The 25,018-nt window shown below is 40.4% G+C and overlaps 1 protein-coding gene across 18 annotated transcripts in view; it reads right to left on the reverse strand.

Annotated features, from left to right (window-relative positions):
* Nucleotides 1-25,018, reverse strand: part of DLG2 (discs large MAGUK scaffold protein 2) — a 1,549,658-nt gene that overhangs the window by 124,179 nt on the left and 1,400,461 nt on the right. For 17 of the 18 annotated variants that reach the window (XM_059411961.1, XM_059411989.1, XM_059411997.1 and 14 more), the window contains one exon: nucleotides 23,384-23,498. In XM_059411961.1, coding sequence (XP_059267944.1) covers nucleotides 23,384-23,498 — 115 coding nt within the window. Of the gene's footprint in view, nucleotides 1-23,379; nucleotides 23,499-25,018 lie in introns of those variants that run through there. The other variant, XM_059412077.1, reaches the window with a different exon arrangement.

The following is a 25,018-nucleotide window of genomic DNA, read 5'->3' on the forward strand; positions in this document are numbered from 1 at the left end:
ATATATGTATGCAAGAGAAGTGGGTGCCTATTTTTTTTTAAAGACTTTCATAAGAATGTTGATAGCAGCTTTATTCATAGTCCCCAAATGAAAACAATCTAAATGTACTTCAACAGAAGAATGGATAAACAAATTATGTTATATTCATGTAAAGGAATAATATATAAAGCAAGAAAAAAGTAATAGGCTACCAAAATACAAAAGAGTATGGATGGTTTTTAAAAACATTATGTGGAGGACGCCTGAGTAGCTCAGTGGGTTAAGCCTCTGCCTTCGGCTCTGGTTATGATCCCATGGTTCTGGGATCCAGTCCCGCATCAGGCTCTCTGCTTGGCCCGGAGCCTGCTTCTCCCTCTCTCTCTGCCTGCCTCTCTGTCTACTTGTGATCTCTCTCTCTCTCTTTCTCAGATAATTAAATAAAATATTTAAAAAAAAATTACGTGGAGCCAAAGAGGACACAGGACACAGACTGCAAGGTTACATTTATTTACTGAAGTTCAAGAATAAGCTAAAATAATCTACAGTGATAGAATGGGGAGTAGTGATCACACCTCAGGTTGGTGGGGGTGAGACCTAGTCTACTGACTGGAATGGACATGAGGAACGTTCTGTGTCTTGATTCGGGTGGTGGCTGGACAGATGCATACTTTTATTAACATTCACTGATCTGTGCATTTTATGGCATAAAATTATACTTGAGATAAATAGATCAGGAGGGAGAGACAGACAGACAGATATGCCCCAGGAATGCCAATCAATGGGCACAACCTAAACCCTCTGTGGTGTTTAAAACCAACACCAAACATGTCATACTTTTCAAGGCAACTTAAATTACAAAGGCTAAAAAGAGGGATTCATATCTTCTTCCTAGTTATGATTTGTTTCTTATTTAAACTATTTATTTATTTTTGGCATGCACCACTGTTGGTCAGCTAGAAAACAAAAGAGTCAATTGAGGGATTCATATCTTCTTCCTAGTTATGATTTGTTTCTTATTTAAACTATTTATTTATTTTTGGCATGCATCACTGTTGGTCAGCTAGAAAACAAAAGAGTCAATTGAGGGTTAAAATCAACAGTTAATCTGCCTGGGCATAGTCAGTGTTAAAGATAACCTTGAGTTTTTCTATTAATTTGGAAGGAGACGCAGGGCACTCAACATGAATGTCATGAATTTGGGAATCAGATATACTCCTGTTTTTTTGTTTTTGTTTTTGTTTTTTAAGATTTTCTTTATTTATTTGAGAGAGAGAGAAAGAGTGAGAGGAGCAGCAGAGGGAGAGGGACAAGCAGACTCTGTGCTGAGCAGGGAGCCCAATATGGGGCTCGATCCCAGGATGCTGAGATTATGACTTGATCCAAAATCAAGGGCCACCCCAGTGCCTCTCATTTTTAGTTCCTGATTCTGCCCCTGTGTGAACTTGGGTAAGTTTGCTGACTGAGACTGTCTCCTCATCTGAAGAATGAGGCAACACGTGACTCCTAGTGTTGCTAACAAAACTGAGTGGAGACATCAAGAGGCTCTGGAATGTATTACGCACTCCCCAAGTTCTATGAGCTGTTACTCTCTTGGGAGCAAAGTGATTTAGGGTGTACCTGTTTGTGTTTTGCATTTCGTTAATTCTGTTGTGTTTTGCCTTGTTCACAAAAGGTTTACAGTACCTATATTTATTACTAAGTGAAATGACTCTTTTATTCACAGCCCCTCTGACACCTGCAATTCAAAGGCAAAAGAGAACAAGGGGCAGGCAAGGAGCATGGTCGACCTCCCCCAAATAAAGTGGGTACACAAGAAGCTGTCTCTTTCCTTCCTCTTCCCTAGGCATTCATATTTAAGGTACTCCTCACAGACAGTTTCTAGCATTTTAAAAAACACTGCACACGGCTTGCCAGGCTGAGCAAGGACATGGATTCAGTAGAGTCGTGGGGTCAACCAGACATCACACGAACTTTCAGACACCAGAGCTGATTCTAACACAAGAACTAAAAGCAAAATGGTTGTGCTGGTTGTTGGAGTGGGAGGCTAATGGATGACATCTTTTTCTTTTATTTATAACTCTCTTATAAAATCCAACAAGCCATGGTGGGGTTCTCTTAAACAGCCAAGGGTCTCCAATTAGTTCCTTCAACACAACCGTTCACAGAATCGCAGACAGAAATTATGCGTACATTTCTCATTTGGAACCTCCTGTGGTCCAAGAGCCTACTTTCCTGCCAAAAATGCGACAGCAAGCCACTAGCATATTCAAACAGGAGCCCCCTTTTAAAGTGAAATATTAGGCAGGACCACATAAAACGCTGACCGTTTTATAGAATTCTTCCTGATATTTACATCAAACCAGAGGATGAGCTAAGTCACAGAGGAAAGAGACCATCTCTGAGGAGAAGGAGCGAGCCAGAAGAACAGTATTTAACCGGAAGAACAGGATTTAACCGGGGCACAACCTGCCTGCGTCATAATGAGCTTAAAGATCCCTGGAGCCAGGCAATCCCTTACCCTGGACATGCCCTCCCCACTCAACACACAGTCTTTGCAAGCTTCGTGGGCTTCAGAGCCCTGAGATAACTATCATCACCCTTGCACCCAACATGCCCCAGCAGGGTTCCCTATGCCTCACCCTCATAGTCCTCACAGTAACCTGTTTACTGCTAATGAGAAATCTGGCTCTGTGTGCCTTTCTGGCTCCAAGTGCAGCAAGGGCAGATGGAGGAGCCCTGGGAGCTAGAGGTGGCAGAATTTTGATATCTCCCATGAAGCTGGCTTGGTTTTTATACTCCTAACACACAAAACAAGAAGACTCAGATTTCAGGGAATCACTGAATAATGGATTTTTAAACCCCAAAATGAAAAAAAAAAAAATTTCTCTTCTGGATAACAACATAGGTTGCCTGTAAGAGCGTGCACAGATCTTTGGAGGCTCCATCCCTCCTCCCCACTCCCCATCTTCACTTCCTACTCCCAGCCTAGAGTTGAAATAAGCTGAAATTTGAAATTCACAAAGTGCAGTCCCTGTCTATCCCAAAGCAAAGAAAATCCTATTGGAAAACTTTGCCTCTAAGGTGGCCATGTTGAGGCCCTATGGTTTTCTACTGGATTTTCTTATTAATCCAGAATTATCTCTTCATGTGCAATAGAATTAACCTTTCTAGGGCAAAGGCTGGATGTTCTATGTAGGAAATGTAGTCAAGTTTTAAATGCTCGGTGCTTAAACCCACATGCCTGTATTTTGGCAAAGCTAGGGATTATTTTCACACCACCGAATTTTGAGGGGAGCCCCAGGATCTTAACACTCCTCAAATACCATTCTAGGTCAAAGAATTGGAGTAACGTTGTTCAGAGTTTACAGTTTTCAAGAATGTTCATGAATTCATCACTGTCAATGGTGGTTCTCTAAGATAGGACCCTTTGCACTTTGTAGTTACCCCAATACCTCTGGTTAAAATAGAATCTGAGAGTCAAATGGATATCAGGTGGGGAGAGAGCTCAGAGATGACTCTGTTTTAACACCTAAAAATCTGAAGGCTAGAGATGGGATTAGTTTGTAAAAGGTTGTACAGCAACTCAAAAGTCCTTCAGGGATGCCTGGGGGGCTCAGTTAGGCATCTGATTCTTGATTTCAGCTGGGGTCCTGAGACCCAGCCCTGCATCTTTGGGCTTTTGCTCAGCAGGGAGTCTGCCTGGGATTCTCTCTCTCCTTCTCCCTTTGCCCTTCCCTGCTTTCACTCATACAAACTCTATTTCTCTCTCTAAAATAAAATAAGTAAATCTTAAAAAAAAGGTCCTTCAATTTTCCTCAGGCTGCAAGGATCTGTATCAAGGTGGGAAAACCATGTTCCTATCTATGCGGTATGACTGGAAAGAAAACAAAAGGAAAGTGGGAAGGCAATTAAACATTTATGGAGCCTGATATTTGCTTGGCACTGAAGCAAACAAAGCAAAGGGAAATGCAAAGAACTTTGGGAAACAGGAGTACAGCTACCATCTATGCAACAATCACAGGATAATAAGTCAATGGTAACCATAATGACAGCTAATGTTTATTAAGAACAGCCTATCTGCCTAAAAGCAATGCATTATCTCACTGAATCCTTTTATTGTCTAATGAGATAATAATAATAGGTGTGACCATTTATTGAGCATCTTTTCCTATGGGCTGAACACTGTGCTAAGCGTTTTGTAAACAGTATCTGATTTTATTAATGCAACACGATTATGAGGCTGTTCTCCACAGTATAAAGATGAGCTAACTGAGACTTAGAGAGGAAAAATGACACATCCAAGGTCACCCAACTGGTAAATGGAGGAACCAAAGTCTAATCTTGGCCATCTGATTGAAGAACTTAAGCTTTTAAGTGCATCACTATTCTGGTCCTCAAATACAGGTGTCCAAGGAATTGGGTTTCATGTACATACATGGAGATGGAGACCAACAAGGGGAGAGAAGGGGAGAAGGGGAGACATAGAGAGGGAAGAGAGAGAGAGAGAGAGAGAGAATGTAATAGAAGGAGGTACTATTTATTCGCTGCTTCTAGGATTCTGTAGGAGACCATGCTGTTTAATAATTCCAGGATGACAATTTTAAAAATCAGTAGCCCTGGTAACCAAGTCTATGATTGAAACATGCTATAAAAAAAGAAACATTGTGTGGTAGCTGGTCCTAGACAAACTGACAAGCTTTGTTCTATCCTTTTGAAATCCAAGGCATTATTTACACACACTCAGCTGCAACATAGAATCCCTCCATTAAAAGATTTTTACACTTATCTGTAAGTAAAAATAGAAATACTTGAATAAAAGCACATCTTTTTTTCTTGTGCTAAATTACTGGTTAGAAAAGAAAATCACAGAAATTCGCTGAATGGTATTGCATGAATTACACCAAAGCTTAACTATGCCTCCTTAAGTGGCACTCCCATGACGAACCTCTTCTTTGTCCTCCCCAGCAGCAGGTTGCCAGGACCCTGTGGGATGGCAAATGGGACCCTGAGGGGCTTGTTGCCCAGAGGCAGTGACAGCTACTTAAAGGCCCCCCCCCCACCCCCTTTTATCTGCTATGCACTTCTCAAGGAGCCAATGTACCTTTCACTTCTTTGGGGATGGGACAGCAGTTCAAGTGGGAAGGTCCATCTTTTTCTAGTAGCTCACGGGTAAGAACAAAGGTGATAAATGCCTGCATATTCTTGGCCTTAGCCACAAGCTTGGAGAAACTATACACTTGAGATTTAAAAGCACAAGAGGATTTAATTTTTCATCTGGATCCCCAAAGAGAGCATAGGATTGCTTTTTCCAGCATAATTTATCGTTGATGCTTCCATCTATCACCCATCCCCTCCCAAAGCTCAAGGGCAGCCACAGGGCTAGGTGCTCTGTGTGCTGACACACAGGCACTAGAGCAGAAAAATAAAGCTTCAGACCTGGGCTTGAATGTTGGCTCCACCATGCAGAAGCTGATTCAGGGCCAGTTTCTCAACTCCTGAGTCTCAGCTTCCTCACTGGAGAAAGGGGGTCAACAATCGTGCCTTATCTCTCACTGAATTAGTGTAGGGATTAAGTAAGATCAAATGCCTAACACATAACCAGCATCTGATAAGTGAGAGCACCATTCCTATTTCAGGCATGAGAAAAGTGACACTCAGAACAGGTAAGTGACTTGTGCAAGATCTCGGATCTAAGAAGGGATGGAACCAAGACTCCACCCTAGGACTGTGAGAACCGTACATGCTCTGAGCAGTGGCTTGCTTCTCCTTTAATGCACTCGCAGTCTAAAGAGGAAACAGTCAGCTAAGCTCAGAGTTTCCTACAGTCCCTACAACTGAAGTGCTAGGATAGGAAGGGGCAGAGGTGTGGACCAGGAGAGCTTCTAGGAAGAAGTGGTGCTGGAAAGACCTTTGACAACCTCTTAGAATGCAAAGAAAGGGGACAGTGCAAAGGCAGAGAGAAACAAAAGAGCAGAGTAGGGTGCTCACAGACGCTGCAGCCCAGGGCTGCAGGGGAAGCGGCAGGAGGGTGGGGTGCAGAGGCAAGGCAGAGTCTGGATCAAGAAAATCTCCTAGACTGAGGAGATCTGGAGATCTGGAGATCTGGAGCCATGGATAGGTTTTAAATAGATGGATGAACTCAAGAGTTAAAATGGCTGGAAGTGAATCACACTTGAATCTTTTTCATTTTCACTTGGAAACAGAATCTCTCTCCCACCAGGCAGTCTCATCTAATGTTTCCATGCCAACGGATTGCTGAGGCTTGGGAGAGGCTAAGCCCTGAAGTGGGGAGTGGTGTGCATAAAGGAGAGAATGAATGCAGAGAGCAGCTAGGGTTGGTAGGTGAGGATGGGCAGGACTGGGGAATGGGGGCAGGGCACTACAGGGTGGGAAGGGGCCCAAGCAAGAAATCAGAAATGAGGATTAGGTGGAAGTAGTTGTATCTGAGCTTATTGCAACCCTGGTCATTACTATACACACACACACATGCATACACGCATGCACGCACGCACACACGCACACAGATAACATCAGTCAAACTTGGTTTTTTGTACCTCAACTGTACTCTCTGAACCTTTTCAATGAGACCTCATGTAATTTAAGAACTTGTAACCAGTTTTTCTTAGTGACTGGAAATCAAAATATAAATGTTACAACTTTCTGATTCTCAAGAAATCTTTTCAATCTTTGCAGCCTGCTTTCCAAGTTATTTAGTCTTAACTCGGAAATTCTGTGTGTGCTAAGGGTTAACAAATTATAACACTGGGTTCAAGGTTAGTTTCCCAATTTGGAGTCTGAATGGGATCAAAACTGAAAGATGTCCCAGGAACTGACCTTCCTGTTCGGGGCAGATTTGTGTAGACTTCCGTGGAAGAAATCTGAGACTTTAAGTGAGTATTCTCAGGTTGATGAGGAAATAATGCTAACAAAAAGAATAAAAAGAAAAAAAGAAAAAAAGCAGAGAAAGATAAAATAGGTTCTTAATGTTGCTGCACACTGGTATCTGCAGGAGAGCTTTAAAAAATACTGATGCTTGGAACACATTCTCAAGAAATTCTGACTCAATAGGTTTGGGCTTCAGCCTGTTAAGAGCACTTGTGACGTTGTGATTTATAATAAGGTTTGGCTTTGTCCCATTCCTGGCCCTGAGCTCCTCAAACCCTTGAAATGTCCTAAGTGTTAAGAGCTACAAAAGTGTCTTTTATTATTCATAACAAGCCCCTTTCAGCCACAGGTCAGTTCTGTTAATGAGTTGACTTTTGGAAAGTTCCTGAAGGTGGGGGCTGTTGGAAAAGGGAACCATGTGATTAGAGTGTTGGGGCATACAGCCTCACTCCCAACTTCTGAAGAAGCCAGAGGGGCTGGAGGTTGAGTTAATTATCAGTGGCCAATGATTTAATCAATCATGCCTAGCCAACGAAGCCTCCATTAAAAAATCCTAAATGGCAGAGTTAGGACCCTGTTCAGAGCATTTCTGGGTGGCTAAAAACATGGAGATGTTGGGAGGGTCGCTCTCCTAGAAATGACACAGAGGGTCTATACCTTATCTCATGCATTTTTTCCATCTGGCTGTTCCTGAGTTTTACTTTATATAACAAACTAGTAATCTACTAAGTAAATTGTTTTCCTGAGTTCTACGAGCTGCTCTAAGAAATCATCAAACATGAAGAGGGGATTGTGGAGACCGATGATTTCTAGCCAGTCCGCCAGAAGCACAGGGGACAGGACCTACAACTTGTGGGATCTGATGCTAGCTCCAGGTGTCCAGGCAGAGAGCGTCAGCACTGAGTTAAATTCTAAGACACACAGCTGGTGTTGGAAAAATTGGCTGCTGTGGGGGAAAATCCACACACACCTGGTGCCAGAAGTGAAGCATTCAGTGAGGAGCAACAAGGAAAACAGAAGTTTTTTTTCCTTATACCTGCCCAGGTGATTCTAAAGTGCAGCCAAGGTTGAGGAACATTAGATAGAGGAAGAAGAGGCAGTTAGTAAAACCCAATTTAGAGATTCCCCTTGGCTCCTCTGGAGAGGAAGCCAGTGTGGACCAGTTACAGTGAGAGAGAGGCTGGCAATGGGACACCTCCCCTTCCCAGCAGGGCTCCCCCTGCTCAGAAATCCCTTCTGTCTTAGTGAAGAGAGACCAATCCAAATTCAATGCCAGATGGCGAGATGGATTTGGATATCAGATCTGGATATTCCTCCCTAGACTGGGGCTACTCTGAAGCAGATGGAATGTTTTTATTCCTGCAATCCTTGGATGTGTCCAAGTGTGTGGTACACGAAATGTCAATAACCGTTTGTAAAATGAATGGATGAAAAAGTCTGAGGCACACGGATGTGAGATGAACATTAGACCTCATTTCACCAGGCTTCCTTCTTAGCACATTCAAGAAGTCATAGGGTTGGGCAACAGCAGCTTTAATGAAAAACAAAAGGAAACAAAAAAATAAACAACCAGATGCCCTCCATAATTTCAAGTGAACTGAACAAATATTTATGGCATTTCTTTCTGCTTAGACTGTGTTAGACCCTATGAGCCATAGACCGAACTTTTGAGCAAAAGATCACATCCAGAAGCATTGACTGGTGGATTAGAAGCATTGATAAGGGATTAGTGCAACTAATTCAAGTAGCTTAAAAAGTACAGCAACTGGTATTATGGATGGGCCTGGTGCAGATCATGTAACACTTTTTGTCTTTTCATCAGTGTTTCAAATACACAAATTCCAAAGAGCACTATTTCTGAAATTTGCTTTATTCCAAGTAGCTCCTGGAATTCCTGCTTAAATCCTGACTCCCAGGGGATATTCAGGCCAGAAGTGTCAGAAGTCTACAAGTTTTCAAAATATCCTATCCTGTATTTTTACAGGTGATAGGATGAAGTTGGGGGAAGGAGATAAGAAGGAAATAGGAAATAGCAAATACTGTATTTATCTCATGACAGACACTTTTCAAGGCCACCGACACTTTTGTTGGATTTAATACTTGCAAGAACCCTTCAAAATGGATATTACTATTCCTAGTCTACATTCAGGAATGTGATCCCAAAGGTAATCCACTCTCTTCTATCACCATAGGATAATTTTGCTTGTTTTTGAGGGTTTTACAAATGCAATCATATTGTTGTAGAAGGTTGGCACCATAGAGCGCCCATGACCTAATCCTTGAAATCTGTGAATATGTAACTTACATAGAGTAAGGACCTTCCAGGTGTGACTAAGGTGAGGGACCTTGAAACAGGGAGATCATGTTGGGTTATCTGGGTGGCCTGACCTAATCACATGAGTCTTTAAAAGCAGAGAACCTGTTTGGGTAAGCCAGAGAGGTGCAAGTGAGAAGGCATCATCTCAATGTTCCTGGCATATACCATAGGAAAAAAAGGGCTACTAGCCATGGAATGCGGCAGCCTCTAGAAGCTGAGCATGGCCCTCCACCTGACAGCCAGCAGGACAGCAGAGACTGTGGTCTTACAATGGTAAGGAATGGAATTCTACCAGAAACTCTCATAAGAAGGAAGCATATCCTCACCGTGGGCCTCCAGAAAGGAACATAGCCTGATCATACCTTGGTTTCAATCTGGTAAGACCCGTAAAGAACTTAAAATTTATAGAACTATAAGATAATACATTTATGGTTTTTAAAGCCACTAAATGTGTGGTAATTTGGTAGAGCAGCATAGAAAACTAATATACATAATATTTTGCATGGCTTCTTTCACTGTATTTGCAAGATTCTTATCTGCTGTTGTACACAGCAACTGTTCATTTTCATTGCTGTACAATATTCCCTTGCATAAATATGCCATAACTTATTTATCTATTCTATTGTTGGTAGACAGCTGGATTATTTCCAGGACTAGGCTATTACAAACAATGCAGCCGTAAGCATTCTTCTATGGATTTTTGTTGAACTTATATAAATACTTCCATTGTGTATATACCTAGCAATGAATCACAGAGTATAATATGTTTAACAACAATAAATACTAACAGTTTATCAATGTGGTCAAAAGAATTTACCTCCCATGAGCAACACATGAAAGTCTCTACATGCTTGCTGTTAATATTTTAATTTATATTTCCTGATGACTAATGAGATAAATACCATTTCATGTGGGAACTGACCATTTATATATCTCCTCTTTCATGAAATATCTGTTCAAGTCTTTTGACCATTTAAAAAAATATAGTTTCTATCTCTTGCTTAATGTCTTGTGGTAGTTCTTTAGATATTCTGGTTATAATTCCTTTGCCACGTATGTTTATTACAAATCTTCTCCTATGCTCTTACACTTTCATCCTATTCATGGTATCTTTTGATGAACAGAAGTTTTGTGCATTCTGTGCATACATTATCCTTTATAAATTAATATTTAATTTTGATTTCTTGATCTTCTGTTTATGAGAGAGATAGGACTGTGAGTTTCTTTTCTCACAGTCTCCTATAATTAATAGTTACTTAAGAAAAACTTAAATTTACATTACACCCTTTCATACTTGCTATAAGTTAGTCAAAAGGTCTTGCAAGCCTCCCCTACTGTATGCAGCGGCCCACAGCCAGAAAACTCAAGTCTCTTCACTGTGAATGCTTGGTATATGAAGGATGTGACCCTATGGCTCAAATGTGAGCCATCATCAATCCATACTCATCACTCCATATTCTTCTTTAAGGCACTTAGTTATTATTGAGGGAGATAAATTATATGTTAAATGACTATATGTCCTAGTATAAAACTTACAGTACTTTCTATAACAATTTTAAATACCAATACGAATGAAGGAGCATATATGAAATCTAGAAAATGGGGATTTCTAGAAAACCTGGACATTAAGGTTAAGAACAGAGATTTGGCAGACAAAATTGAGCTTGTTTTCCTTCTTCTTTGCTGTTAACATAAATGAACTAACCTCGGTTTCATTAACTGTATAATGGGGATAATAATGACACTCCCTCATAGATATTATGAAATATAAATTCTTATCACCATTTTATCCTCAGGATACCTGAATCCATTATATAATCAAGGACTTAGGAGAGGACTGTAGTGTGTTGTGGAGGTGGAAGCAATATGGAACATCGATTTAAGAGGGAAGGGGCAGAACAAGGAATTTTAGGAAAATAGAAAAATGTCATTTGATAAAGAGCCCACAGTGGGATCCATTCAACATAAGCTTTTTAGAAAATGCAGAAACTCCTCATTGACCTGGCTTCACAGCAACCAGAAACATAGAGATAGCTCCATGATGACTAACTCAAGAGTTCTCCTTGATAGGAAGAAGGGGATGCAACAGTTCAGCTGCCACCAGAACTGGTTTAAGAGCTTTATCTGGAGAGTAAGAACTAACTAGAGTTAATGTACATGAGAATTTGTATTTTTAAAATAGAGGTCACTAGTGGCTACCAAATATCCTATTTATTGTAAAGTTCTATTCAGTTAGCATCACATTTTATCAGCATTTTACCCATGGAACCAGATTCTTTTTTTCTTTTTTAAGTGTAGGATCCCAAATCTGAAAGGCCAAATTTCTATTTTTAGGAAAATTAAAGTGGAGATGGCACATGAAACAAGCAATCTGGCCTGAAATGATAACAGCCTAAAAAAGTTTTAAAATACAATGGAAGATACTATAATTACAATGATACTTTTTTAAAAGAGACTATTTTTAAAATGAATAAACAATGACACAAATGTCAATACATGACAGGAGAATTTAAAAAATAATGAAGGTAACTTTGATGAGGGGAAATTCCCTCTTACCTTTTAATAAGCATCACTAAAGAGCATCAGTGTATCACAAAGCATAGGTTTGGGCTTCCTACTTATTGAGAAAATTATATAAAAGATAAAGAAAACACATGAGGAAAAAGCCAATCTAAAAGATAATATATTTTATCAAGAAAAAACAAAATTCAAAAGTGCATCCCAAGCATTTTTGAATCATTCAGATTGGACCAAAAGATCCAGGATTAAGAATTAATGAGGGTACCTGGCTGGCTCAATGGGTTAGAGCCTCTGTCTTCAGCTTAGGTCATGATGCTGGGGTCCTGGGATGGAGCCCTGCATCAGGCTCTCTGCTCAGCAGGGAGCCTGCTTCCTGCTCTCTCTTTGCCTGCCTCTCTGCCTATCTGTGATCTCTGTGTGTCAAATAAATAAATAAAATCTTAAAAAAAAAAAAAAAGAATTGGGCACCTGGGTGGCTCAGTAAGTTAAAGCCTCTGCCTTCAGGTCAGGTCATGATCCCAGGATCCTGGGATGGAGCCTTGCATGGGACTCTCTGCTCATCAGAGAGCCTGCTTCCCCCTCTCTCTCTCTCTGCCTGCCTCTCTGCCTCTCTCCCCCTCTCTGCCTCTCTGATGTCTGTCTGTCAAATAAATAAATAAAATATTAAAAAAATAATAATTTAAAAATATTTAAAAAGAATTAATGAAGGCATCATTAATTTTTTCAGGGATGAGTTAGGATTATATGGACAGCGGAAATATGGAGATTCATTTAGCAAGGTTTTAAAAATATAAATTTCAAAATTTGGAGTACTTTTCCTGATGCTCCTATTATGTTCTTATTTTTCTTTGGGCATTAAAGTGCCCTCTCTCACATAAAATGGTAGCAAATAAAGAGTAATAAACTAAAAATATATATGATAATTTGTATCTGTATGTATTTATTATCTTTAAAATTCTTATGTGGTGAAATCAGGTTGTCAATCCCATGTCAGGTCCCCGATTTTTTTTGTGTTGTGTGTGTGTGTGTTTTTTTTTAATTCTAATATTGCTGGTCAGGGGAATCTGGAAGTCCTACAGCCTTTGCATTTAGAAAATGACACCTGGAAAGGACACCAATACCCACAGGTTCAAGAGATTTCCAAAGTTCTCTGAAAAACTTCTGTGCATTTTCTTAAAAATTTAGGCCCAAGGAACAAAGGAAGGGGGGCAGAAACTTGTGGAACAGGAAGACGAAAATGTACTGCTGGTGCTAAATAAATGTGAAATAATGACACTACTTAGCTTCTGGGAAGATTTACTTTGGCGGAGAGAGATGACTCAAAGTTCACTGTTGAAAGCTCAGAGCAAGTGGGAATTTAAAGTTTCTTGGGCATTAAGAGGGTTGGCACAGAGTGTTTCTGCAGATCATAAATTCAGACATTAAGATAATTTATATAAAGTACTCTTGCAGGTAAGAGACAAAACTTGGGTCCTTGAAAACATTCTCAATGCTGACTTCATAGTTTCACGTACTACATGCTTTACTAAGAAAAACATACATGCTTTGAGCTTTGAGCCAAATGTCTTAACCCAGGTGTCAGCAGGACTGGCTTCCTAGGTGTGGGACCCATGTCCTGTGCTGGAGTATTGAGGTCTGGTCTCACTATCTTGATATTATTCAATTTTGAACAAGAAGCTGCACCTTTGTACTTTGCACCAGGCTCCACACATTGCGTGGCTAGTAGTGGGTATGCAGTGGTAGTGGGTGTGAGGCTGCAGGTCCCCCAAAAGGTGGGGCTCTATGTGTGACAGGCATTTCAGTTGTGTTCCTTGATGTGTTACACAGGCTGCAGAATTTGTCTGAGCCAAAGAGGGGCACGAACCTTGTTCACCCAGTTGGAATTGCCATACCTCAGCATGGACTCACTCAATTTAATCACAAAGCCACATGCTCTGTGTGTCCTCAAATGGGGGCACCAGATCTAGGGTGATGAGGTTATTCAACTGCCTATACAACATTCACAAAGCAAAAGTAGTTCTATAAAAATTATGTGCTACATAACATGGCAGTAAATGAAACACAAAGCAAACACTAGACAAAGACACATGTGAGATGTGTGTTTACACATCTTTGAAGCAAGTGGACTGAGTCAAAGTCCTGGCACTATTCTATCCTTAGAGAAAAGGGTAGGGATAATATTCTGAGCCTCAGATTCCTTAGCCAAAAACTGTTGGGAAACAAGACCGACTTAACAGACGTACCATATCAAATTGAATTAAATCCCTGACAATCCTTCCAGAAAGTCACATGGCACTGCAGGTAGGGGCACAAGACAACATGCTTAGATTCTAGTCTCATCATAGCTTCTTATGGGTAAACTTTAAAAGTGGCCTCCATTTTCTCTTCTTTACAATGGGGACAAAAAAACCCAGCACCTATTTCACAGAGTTTTTCTGAGAATTAAATAAAATAACCCACATGAGGTGCTTTCCAAACTGCTTGCCCAGAGTATGATGCAATTATAATTTGTAATTTATTATGGGTATGATTAAGTATTTTAAAAGCATTTGCCTATGTTTGTTATTGTTAGTTATTACTGGTTTATAATAAAAGGGAAAATGAAGTTGAAGTTCAATTCTACCTATATTAAATATGGCATTTGTTTGGCTAAATGGTTAAAAAACACCCAAACTAGCCTGAGATGATTATCAACTACTTAACTGGGCTGCTTAGTCATATGATCACAAAGGCACAAAGACCTTTGTTGGGCAGGGTACCATTTGCAAGCAATGAGGTAATCAAGTAAAATTTTAATTAAAGTTAAATGCTCTCCAATCTTGGGACATCCATAATTCATTCACTGGACTGAGTCAGCAGTTACCATATGCCAGACTGTGCTGTAACCAAGCAAATCTCCATCTGAGAGAGGTGATCCCCATCCAGTCCAGTGGAGGGGACAGGAGAATCAACTGGTAGGAAGCAGAGAGCACGAGAAGGATTGAAGAGAGAAGTTTGTGTGGTTCAGGGGAACACAGAGGGGCAGGAGCTCACTTGGCCAGCATTGAGTTGTTGATGATTTTCTTAATCCCTAATCACCATCTTCAACTGCCACTCAAAGAGTTCATTCAACAAGTATTTACCGAATTCCTATAATGTACCGGGCATTGAGATTAAAGAGCAAACAGCTAGAGTCTACTCCTATCCTCCTACCCTAACCTCATGATTTCAGGTAAGTTTTCCTCAATTCTTCTGTGCCCTCGCTTATCACCTGTCCCTCCTGTGAGCATTCTGTGTCCCATCTTTTAATGTTCTGCTCTCTCTTCTGGCTAAAGCTATCTGGATTGTTGTAGGAGGCAGTAATTTTGGTCTAAAGGGACGGGCACCTCCTCTAGAGATGAGGGGGCAGAGGGCAGAATCTAGGTGGTAGCATGACCCTTGAACACCTTAAGACAGGAGAGATGTCCTACTAATCTTTTTATCCACAGAGCACAGTGCAGTATGAAGTGGGTAGTTATGGCTCAAAAAAGGGTTTCTGGATGAATGAATGAGCGAGTGAATGAATTAGGGTGCACCATTAATAAAAATATGATACCTGGATTCTAGATCTTGGCATAGAGGTAGAGGGAAAAAAAGATTCTAGACTTTGGCATAATGGTCAATGGAAAGGCCACCCATGTATCTTTTGTCCTTCTTTCCATAGAAATCTAAAAATTAAAAACCTTTTAAAATCAGGGCCAAGCTGTGATTTCCAGAGAAGGAGAAAACTCCCCCAGATCCCCAGTGACTCCTCCTCCTTTCTATTTCTGGCATAAAATTAGCTGCCTGAAGACAAAGCCTTTTATTCCACAATTAAAGATGTAATTAAAAATGCAAATGCCTGAAAGAGTGAGCATAATGCTAATGAGTCTCAAAGTATAAATGAAGAATCGAATTCTATTCTGCTTCAAAGGAGGCACTGGCTTTGGAGGTAGGCTCTGAGCACTTACAGGGGTAACAGGCCCTCCCCTTTACCTAATGAGTCCCATCTGGCGGGCTCTCTTATAGACTTAGTTTTACTTAATCCTAACAACAAGACTGTAAACGAGGCATTAGATGCATTTCATAAATGAGAATTCTGTTTTAGTGATCGGTAAACTTTGAAGCCTGGACCAGAAGCCAGGTCTATTGAGAGAAAATCAGTATAGAGAGTAAACCAAATGGAAGGGTGATCGATATGAGTTTAACCTGTGCCCTGCCAGGGTCAACTTCATCTTTACTGTATCAAAGGACAATCCACTCACGGGCTTCACTGAGAGATACATCAGGGTAAAGAATACGTCTTGGCCACAGAGCACCTTGCGTAAGTGGTTTTTTAAGCCTCTGTGAGCCTCTACACTGTTGATCTTCTGTAGAATGGAGTTAGTAATCCTACGTGGCACAGCACTGTGGTGTGGAAAGTCAGGAGTGAAGTCCGGGCACATGAGCTCTGGCCTTCCAGTGTGGCATACGCAGGCCAACCAGACACTACAGTACCTTCTCCAGACCCCTTCTGGTTTCCCAAGTCTAGACTTTCTGCTTCATCCTGTTCAACTGTTTCACATACTTGGTCATGACTCTCTCAATAAGATTCTAAGAGAGATAAGAAATCTGAATCCAAGCAGTTCAGACTTCCTTTTTTGTTGTAATACAGCATCTTTCTGAATGAATAAATGATGCTTTTGCTAAATAAGAGTATACGAGTGAATGACTGAGAAGTAATACAAACGCCACCGTCAGCCAGCCCTGGGCTAGTACGGTGTTGGTACTAGCAGATGAGTGTAATAGGTCCTCTGGGAACGCGGCTGAGCACATGCTGGGTGTAAGTCTGGAGGGAAGGAAGGTAAAATCCTGACTTATGATAAGTCCACAGATTTCATGGCTTTGTCTTAAATGTCTCCGGGAAATCCATAGCCGTGTGAAATCAGAAGCAGTTTCATACTGGAGGGAAGTCCCCTGACAGGCTCCATTTGACATTCTTCCTTACCACCCCCGGGTTACTGACCGGCAGAACACTGCAGCAGGAAGTAGAGGGGAAGGGTATGCTACTGTTTAAAGAAAAAAAGACCAGAGTCTCTTACCCATGTGATGATGTAGCTTTCCCTACCCAACAGAATCAATCAGGTGAGAACATCCTTCCCCTAGAACAAAAACCCATCAGGATAAAGAATCCTGAGTGGAATTTGTTGTCTCAAGGCCGTCCTTGATGTAACTTCCAATTGGAAGACTAGGGGTATTGAGAATGAGACCCAAAGTCCACTCATTAAGAGGGTATTGGCTGTGTGTGTTGGTCTAAATCTATTACTGAATTAGCCCCCAGTTTAAAGAGAGTCACAGAGTAAAGCAGATAAATGAAGCGGCCTGAAAGGTCCTGTAGTGCCAGATGTTTCCTGGAAATCCCAGCACCAGGAAGTAATGCTTGTGTTCTCAGGACGTGACCATGGACTCCATGGACCTGGTGGCAGCCCAGTTGGTATCGAACTTGATAGGACTGGTTGTTTAAAGATCTTGACTTAAATTCTACTTTTTTTCTTTTTCATCTGCCTAGGAATGAGTGTCTAGGAATTAATTCATTCAGCAAATATTTACTAAGGAAACTTCTTTATGCCAAGCACTGTGGCATATGGCACTAAGGGCATAATAAAATAATAATAATTTATAAAATGATAATAAATATTATTATTATTATTATAAAATGAAGACATTAACTGGAATTTGCAGGTCTAGTACTGAATGGTGTTTCCATTTTGAGAGCCTTTACCATGAAAACTTAATAAAGACTAGAGTGATCAGTATTTTAACAGATGAGTTTTAAACACCAGTGGTCTTCTGGCCAGGTGGCATTGTAGGAAGCCTAATAGGCGTACTGCAAAGATTAAAAAAGGATAACAATTGTAAAGCATATAACACGTGAGGTATCAGGGAGTAATGATCTGCCCACTATTTGACAGGCCTACATATACGGACTATGGGACTTCGGAGGGAAGGAGGTGTGTGTTCTTACTCATCTCTGTATCCTTAACATCTACCACAGACTGGTACACTGTAGGAATGTATTTAAACCATGTTTACTGAATGCAAGAATCAGTGCACTGAGGAATCAATGTACGAAAGCCTCATGTTAAACAATGAGGCAGGAGGCAGACCTAAGAGCATTTGTCATATTAGAGCCTTTGAAGCAAAAGCTGTCTCGGGAAGCAGCACGAGGTATTCAGAGGGTTTGGAGGGGGTGAAGAATGCAGAGGAGAAGTGGAAGAATCATGGGCTAGAGATACCGAGGACAAAATGAAGAGGCCAGCTGTAAGCCTAGTGACTCCTCCCATCTGTGGCTTCAGCTGAATACTTTGCAGATTCCACTTCTGGGTAGACTCTTGTGGGGTATGAGAGATGTCTGGTGAGTTGACAGAGCTGGGCATTCTGAAGCCTGCAATCCTGGGGTTCCCTTCAGCCTTCATGGGGTCTAGAGGAGCGAAAATGTAAAAAGGCTCCAGAAAGTCTGTTCTCCTTCCCTTGCTGAAGGAAAGCAAAGGGACAAAAGTGTCTCATCCCTCTGCTGAGAAAACAGTAGTTTGTTCAGGACCAATTCTATGGTCTCTCTGTCCTGCAGGGGAAAGTTTGCCTTTATAATATATGATAAATATCACCAATTAATTTCACCATTATTCAATCAATGGTGAATTAATTATCACCATTATTTCCTACGTGACAGGTATTTAAATTCTCTATTTTATTTAGTCCTCATGACCACTTTATAGTATCCTATTATTATTCTCATTTCACAGATAGAGAAACCAAGGCCAGAGAGACTGAGCTGTCCAAAGTCACTTGAGCTAGTAAGTGGCAACACCAAGATTCACATTTTGTCTGACAGAATCCAGCAACTGTGCTCTTACACACTGTTCTCCACTACCCTCCACACAGGACCTGAAGGTCTACGCTTACATCCAGTCTAACTCTGTGATCTTGGGGACATTATATAATTTCTGTGAATCTTAGTTTTCTCATCTGTAAAATGGAAGAAACATTTCTTGTCTCTTCAAGAGGTTGGGAGAACCACATGGGAAAACACTTGTATAACACCACAAGCACAACAGGTGACCCACATAAGGTGCTTGACAAATATTTCCCTTGACTTCCACTTCCTCCTCTGTACCAAGATGGCTGAAGCACCAGCCCAGAGATTTGCTCCATGTAATGCAGAGAAGGTGTGCTCTCCTGACTGCATGCAGTGTCTCATCTGCCTAGAGTGCCCCTTCTGGTTTATTCCATCTGCAAGCTGTACATTGTGACCCATTAGTGAGTCAGTAAATCAAGTCGATGAGTTGTGGCCTTCATTTTTTTTTTCTTTTTTAAAGGGAGACAAATAGAATGGAACACAACAAAATCCACTTTACATAAAAAGCACAATTTAATAAAAAATATGTTTTCCAGCTTTGTCTATGTATTTACTCGGACACGATGGAGAATGTTTTCTTACTTTGAATAAAAAGACTTGAAAACGTGTAAGTTAACTCCCATAAGACCTTTAAAGACCAATTTGGGTATCTTTGCATTACAAAGCAATTAAAGGTGTCAGGCCTTTCTAGAGATAATTTTTCACACCACACTGCACTGTGATCGTCTTCTTCTCATCTGTTTCTCCTACTGGATGGAAGGTTCTTATGACAGGAAACTTTGACTTTTATGGCTGAGTCCTCAGTATCCATTATAGGTCTTGGCACAAAATATACACTCCAAAACAGCTTGATAATGTACAAATAAATCAAAGCAAATGGCTTTAAACCCAAATTTAAGACAGAGAGATTATTCACTTAAGCTCTCAAAATGGATACCTTTGATTAACAATGAACATGGGCCAGGCTTCACTCTTTCCTGTGATCTTTTACTCCCATTGATGGACTTGGCTGCTTTTCTTTCCTCCTCTCCTGATTCTTCAAGCCCTGGGTACTCCTGCTCTCCTTTATATTATGAAAGGCACGTTCCTTAGCTGTTTGCACTTCTGTGTGATTTCAAGCACCTGCATCTCTGACCTTTCTTAGTGGCATTTGAATGTAAAGGTCCATTCCTATTAGTAGCAGGAAAAGCTTTGTTCTCTGTCATAGGGATGCATTCACCAGCTGGTAGGTAAGAGCCCGTATCTTAGAGGCAGGGAGAGCTCCATCTGCCCACATAGCCTCGAAACACGTGCAAAAAAATCTGTATTGCGGTGGCTCGGGAGCCCAAGTGCATCTACGTCTGAAGAATTCATAAATGTACTTGTGGAGCATTTTGAAAAAATATTTTATTCAAATTTTTTACATTTTATTTACTTTTAAGGTTCTACAGCTCTATGTTTCACAATGCAGGAAATACACAATACAAAGAGCCTAGTAAATCAAATATATCCAAATCATTCACACAGAACAGGTACAGTGTTAGCATAAGCAGCAATAAACTCCATTTGCATAGCACCACCAAAGCACTTTGGGCACCTTACACAAACGATTCAAAGAAGGAAAATAATTACAAAGAGATTGGAAAATAGAGATGGTTGGCTCAAGTCTGAAACCCTGCCTGGCTCGGATGTGCGGATTCCCCCTCCCTCCTTTTGACACTTCAAGGCAAACAAATTGCTATCACCTGGGAGGACTACTTCTGGTGAGGGAATGAGGCCAGCTCCTGCAGCATCCTGAGAAGACACAGCCTCTCAGACACAGCCGGGGTGGGGGTGGGGTGTGTGTGTGTGTGTGTGTGTGTGTGTGTGTGTGTAAGGAAGAGGAGGCAACTCCTAGGGGAAGGGGTGGTTTTGTGGCACAAATATTCTACAAGCCAGCTAAACTGTTTATCACAGAACAAAGAGAGACTGTTAGCTTTCTGGTTTAGGTTTTGGCTTCATGGAAAAATACCAATAAAACTAAAGAAATCCCATATGTCCTGCAGCGCAGTTTATCCTGTGTAACCCCCCAAGGGGTTTATGTTGGAGTTTCTCCTCTTGGCTAACCTATTTCTTCATCTAAGAGGTGGGGGCTGTGCTGCCAGAAGCGGACTGGGAATCACGGCTCAAGTGCATTCAACAGCTGATACCGCAGAAGCTGAGCCCGCGGGAGGCGGAGTGCGAAGGCAGGGACAAGATCTGACTCTGCCACCAAAGAGCTGTGGCAGATCTCACCCCTCCTGGGGCCTCAGTTTCCTGTCCTGTCAATTAAGCCGTGGACCTGGGGTTGGCTAAGATTCCATCCAGCCCTAGACTTCCATAAAGCTAAGCAGAATAATATTCCAGGATGTCATTCTAAGATTAAAGAAACATGCTTATCATCTGATATTTATATAATCAGAGAAATCCTGCTACTCATTTATTTTGAGAGAGGAACTTAGTTGACTTTCTAAAATAAGTACAACCAACTGGCACAAGCCCTATTCCAGTGTTCTAGATAAAGCAAGCATCACTATGAAAATCCTATAGCTAAATTTGGTGTAACCCACCCCCCTCTGTAAAAAATAAAGAGTGGGGGACAAAGGTACAAAGTTGCTGGATCATTTTTAGTAAGAATTCCCCTTAGGCCTTGCTAGTTCATTCTATTTGATTGCCTTTTCATTGCTGTTGTTGGGGTAGGCACATCGTATGAACAAGGCCGAGGTGGGGGAGCTCTTGAAAGTTCTTTCCTCTGATTTTACTCTATGCATGTCCCCTACCTCTTCCAATGTTATGCCTCTAAGAGTCCTTTAGATGCTAAGGTCAGCCCTCTAGGTACTAACTAAAGTATTAATAATTATACATTTGGAAAACAAATACCATATTATTTGTAAAGTGGTGAGATCATCTGGAGAATTTCCCAGGAAGCGTCAGCTATTTTTTTTTTTTTAATTTTTAAGTTTCATTTAAAAGAGGTCCTCCCTTCAATTCCATTTACAACTATTAGAATGTGATACAAGGTAAGATTTTTTATTACCTTAAGTCTTGATCTCTTTTGTATGTCATACTTTTATTTATCATTTTAGAGAATAAAGGTTTGGGTCTGATTAATACTACTCTTTAAAATAAGTCCACTAGCTTTACATTCCATCACTGTATCACCCAATTTAATTTTCCTAACCGTCCATAACTTAATTCAAAAGACTAAACTATTACCAGTATATTTTCAGCAAAATTTTTCTAGTACATTAATATTTTTATTCATTCTATTTTTTTAATAAGATAACAGTACGGTAATTTTTCCTTCCAGTGTTATTCTATATACCCATTTCATTTGCATTAACTGATTTTTCTCTATCCTATTAACCGAATTGGCTTTTTCCAATTTGCTATCCAAGACTAAAACATCTCAAGATTTAAAATATTTCGCATCACAAAGACCAGCAACATAAAGCCAGTGAGGAGAAAAGAAATAGCTACTTTCCATCACGTCTGTGACTTCACTACAAGACACATTCCAGGGTGGTTCTTAATAGTTCCTGTTGCAGATTACACTGCAGTATATCCAAATAACCTTGTGAAATTCAGTCAGTCAAATTTGGAACATTAATAGTCAAAAGTAGTTTCGCTTTGTTTTATCCTGTTTTTATCTTAAATCTTGGGCTTTTGAAGTATTAGAACCTCCTGGAATAAGGAGGGACTCTATGCTTGTTCTAGGGGTCCAGCAACTCAAGGCCCTCAAGAACGTGCCACCATCTGGAACCCTGCTCCCTTCTTGGCCCTGCTGTGCCTACCTGATACACATAGAAGATAACTTCATAGCCAAAGTGGAATCAACAGGGCACATCAATTCAAGTCCATAATTTAGTATCCATAACATACCCTTCATGTGAGAAAAAGACAATAAATTTCATGTGAGGAGGATATGACCTTAGGTGGAAGTCAGACCAGATTCTGGGGCCAAGTGAGGAGAGGAGAATGCAGTGAGGGTGGCTATGGTTCCTCGTCTGGCCCATAGATTCACCTTGACAATGTATTAGATATCACTTCCCTCCTTTGGTTGTTAGTACTTATATTACTTTAAAAAGTACAGTCAGCACTGATGAAGTATATTTTGGAAGGAATATAGGAAGCTCGCATTAAGAAGAGGTGCACGTTATAGTTCAGCGATGATGAATCTTACTCAATAGTTAGCTATAGGGATGAAAGACTGCAATGCTTTTCAAGTCCAATCAGTCACTTTTTTTTTCCCCCCAGCTGAATTGATGAATTTTGTCAGGCAAGGAACAGGTATCTTTCATAGTCTAAGAAACAACTGATCATGAGATACCATGGAAGAAAGTCTTTCCACTTGCTGGGAAGAAGCATGTAAGTCTCTAGCAGTGTGCTTTTGATTTTCAATTAATACACCAAGTTCATGTAATATATATCAAGCAGATCAAGAGGTGAGACAAGAGTATTTTCTTCATATATTGACAGTAAGAAAATGTTTAAGGTTTTGGTCCATATATTGAATTTAAGATGATCAGGAATGAAAATATCTCTTTTCATGATTTTTACTGCAACCAGTGCTGAGAACTTGACCCCGGACCATAACATTCTCAAAGAGCAACTTGTTAAAAGTAATGTAATAACATTTCAAAAACATCTTCAAAGTGGTTAAACTTGACGTCTTATGGTGATGAACTACTAATAAAAACACATGTTCCATAGCTACAAGGTGTTGCTTTTATCTCCCCAAGCTGGATTGCTCACAGAGTGCAGATCACAGTAAGAAATGCTCCGTTGCCTACCTGACATACAGGGAGCGTTTCTGATTGGTTCGCAGGGACCCGGACCCGGAGCTCATGCTGTGGTTCATCATCTGCTCGCGCAGGTCATGGATTTTGGCCTCAAATCGAGCGTAATCTGGAAAAGGAAACAAAGATGGTAGATATGGTCCCGTGCCTTCAGAAAAGGAGAAATGGTGCATAGCCAAGGCAGCTACCTGCCTCGGTTGCTGGTTCCTTTGCCAAGTATCAGGGAGATGCACAACCCAGAATGATCAACACAGAGGGATCAGTTGCTTAATATTATTTATTTGCAGACATTGACAAAAGGAAAAGGACAAATCAGTTACTTCTCCAAATGTAACTAGAAAATATATTGCCATCAAATCCCCAACATGTGAAGAGTCCATGGGGGAGGAGGTATGTGAGGTTATAAACAGGCAGCACAGGGCATTCTTGTGATGATGAAAATGTGCTGTCTTGACTGTTGGTAATGGATACCGAACGTGTGAAAAAATGATCTACACTTGACTACACTCACATACACTCACACAGATCAGTACAAGGAAAACTCAGAAAACTAGAATTAGATTGATGGATTACATCAATGTCAATATCCTGGCTATGAGAATGTGCTTTAGTTTTACAAAATGTTACCATTGGGGAGAACTGTGAGTAAACGTTACAGGGATCTTCCTATAATATTTATTACAACTGTATATGAATATATGATTACCTCAAAATTAAACTTTAATTTAGAAAAGAGGGCAAAAAAAACCCAACAAAACAAAATACCCACAAAACACCAAGATCCATGAACAAAACAAATATCCAAGGAATTAGCAATTAGAGGGTTGCTAGAGGCTGATCATTTGGGATCATACTTCAATTTTGCCTTATAACTTTAATACAAAAAGTCCATATCAAACTTCATCAACTCTAATATGCATTACACATTTTTTTAAAAGATTTTATTTATTTATTTGACAGACAGATCACAAGTAGGCAGAGAGGCAGGCAGAGAGAGAGAGAGGAGGAAGCAGGCTCCCCGCTGAGCAGAGAGCCCCATGCGGGGCTCGATCCCAGGACCCTGAGACCATGACCTGAGCCGAAAGCAGAGGCTTTAACCCACTGAGCCACCCAGGCGCCCCTGCATTACACATTTAAATGAGCTTCTAGAGAATGGCATTGGAAATGGGGGTAAATATATTTTGGAAACACATGGGTCTAAAAAAAATCAAGGAAATGTAGGTATATATCATACTATTTTTTCATAGGAAAAATATTTTTTCCCTATGTCAATCCAATAAAAATGAAGACAGCACAAACAGGATTTAAGATATTAGCACAATTAGCATGTAAAAAGGAAAAGCTTTTGAAGTTTTGATATTATTGATTGCAATTTGTTCTATCTCCTTGGCATACAGTGTCTTGCTTTAGCAGAATCTAGTGGGTAAGAAGGCCAATTCACTCACAAGATAAATGTGAAAATGTTAGTTCAAATTTTAAATGGTTCTTTTAATTGCAAAGAAACTCACCATAGAGAATTTTTTAAATGCTAATTCAAATTATAAATTGTTCTTTTATAGAGAGAAACTCATCATTAAGTATTTCCTCAGCATATTTCAAAAAACAATTTGATTTTCAATTTAATTTATT

The sequence above is a fragment of the Mustela nigripes genome, chromosome 1 (assembly GCF_022355385.1).
Source record: "Mustela nigripes isolate SB6536 chromosome 1, MUSNIG.SB6536, whole genome shotgun sequence".
Lineage (NCBI taxonomy): Eukaryota > Metazoa > Chordata > Mammalia > Carnivora > Mustelidae > Mustela > Mustela nigripes.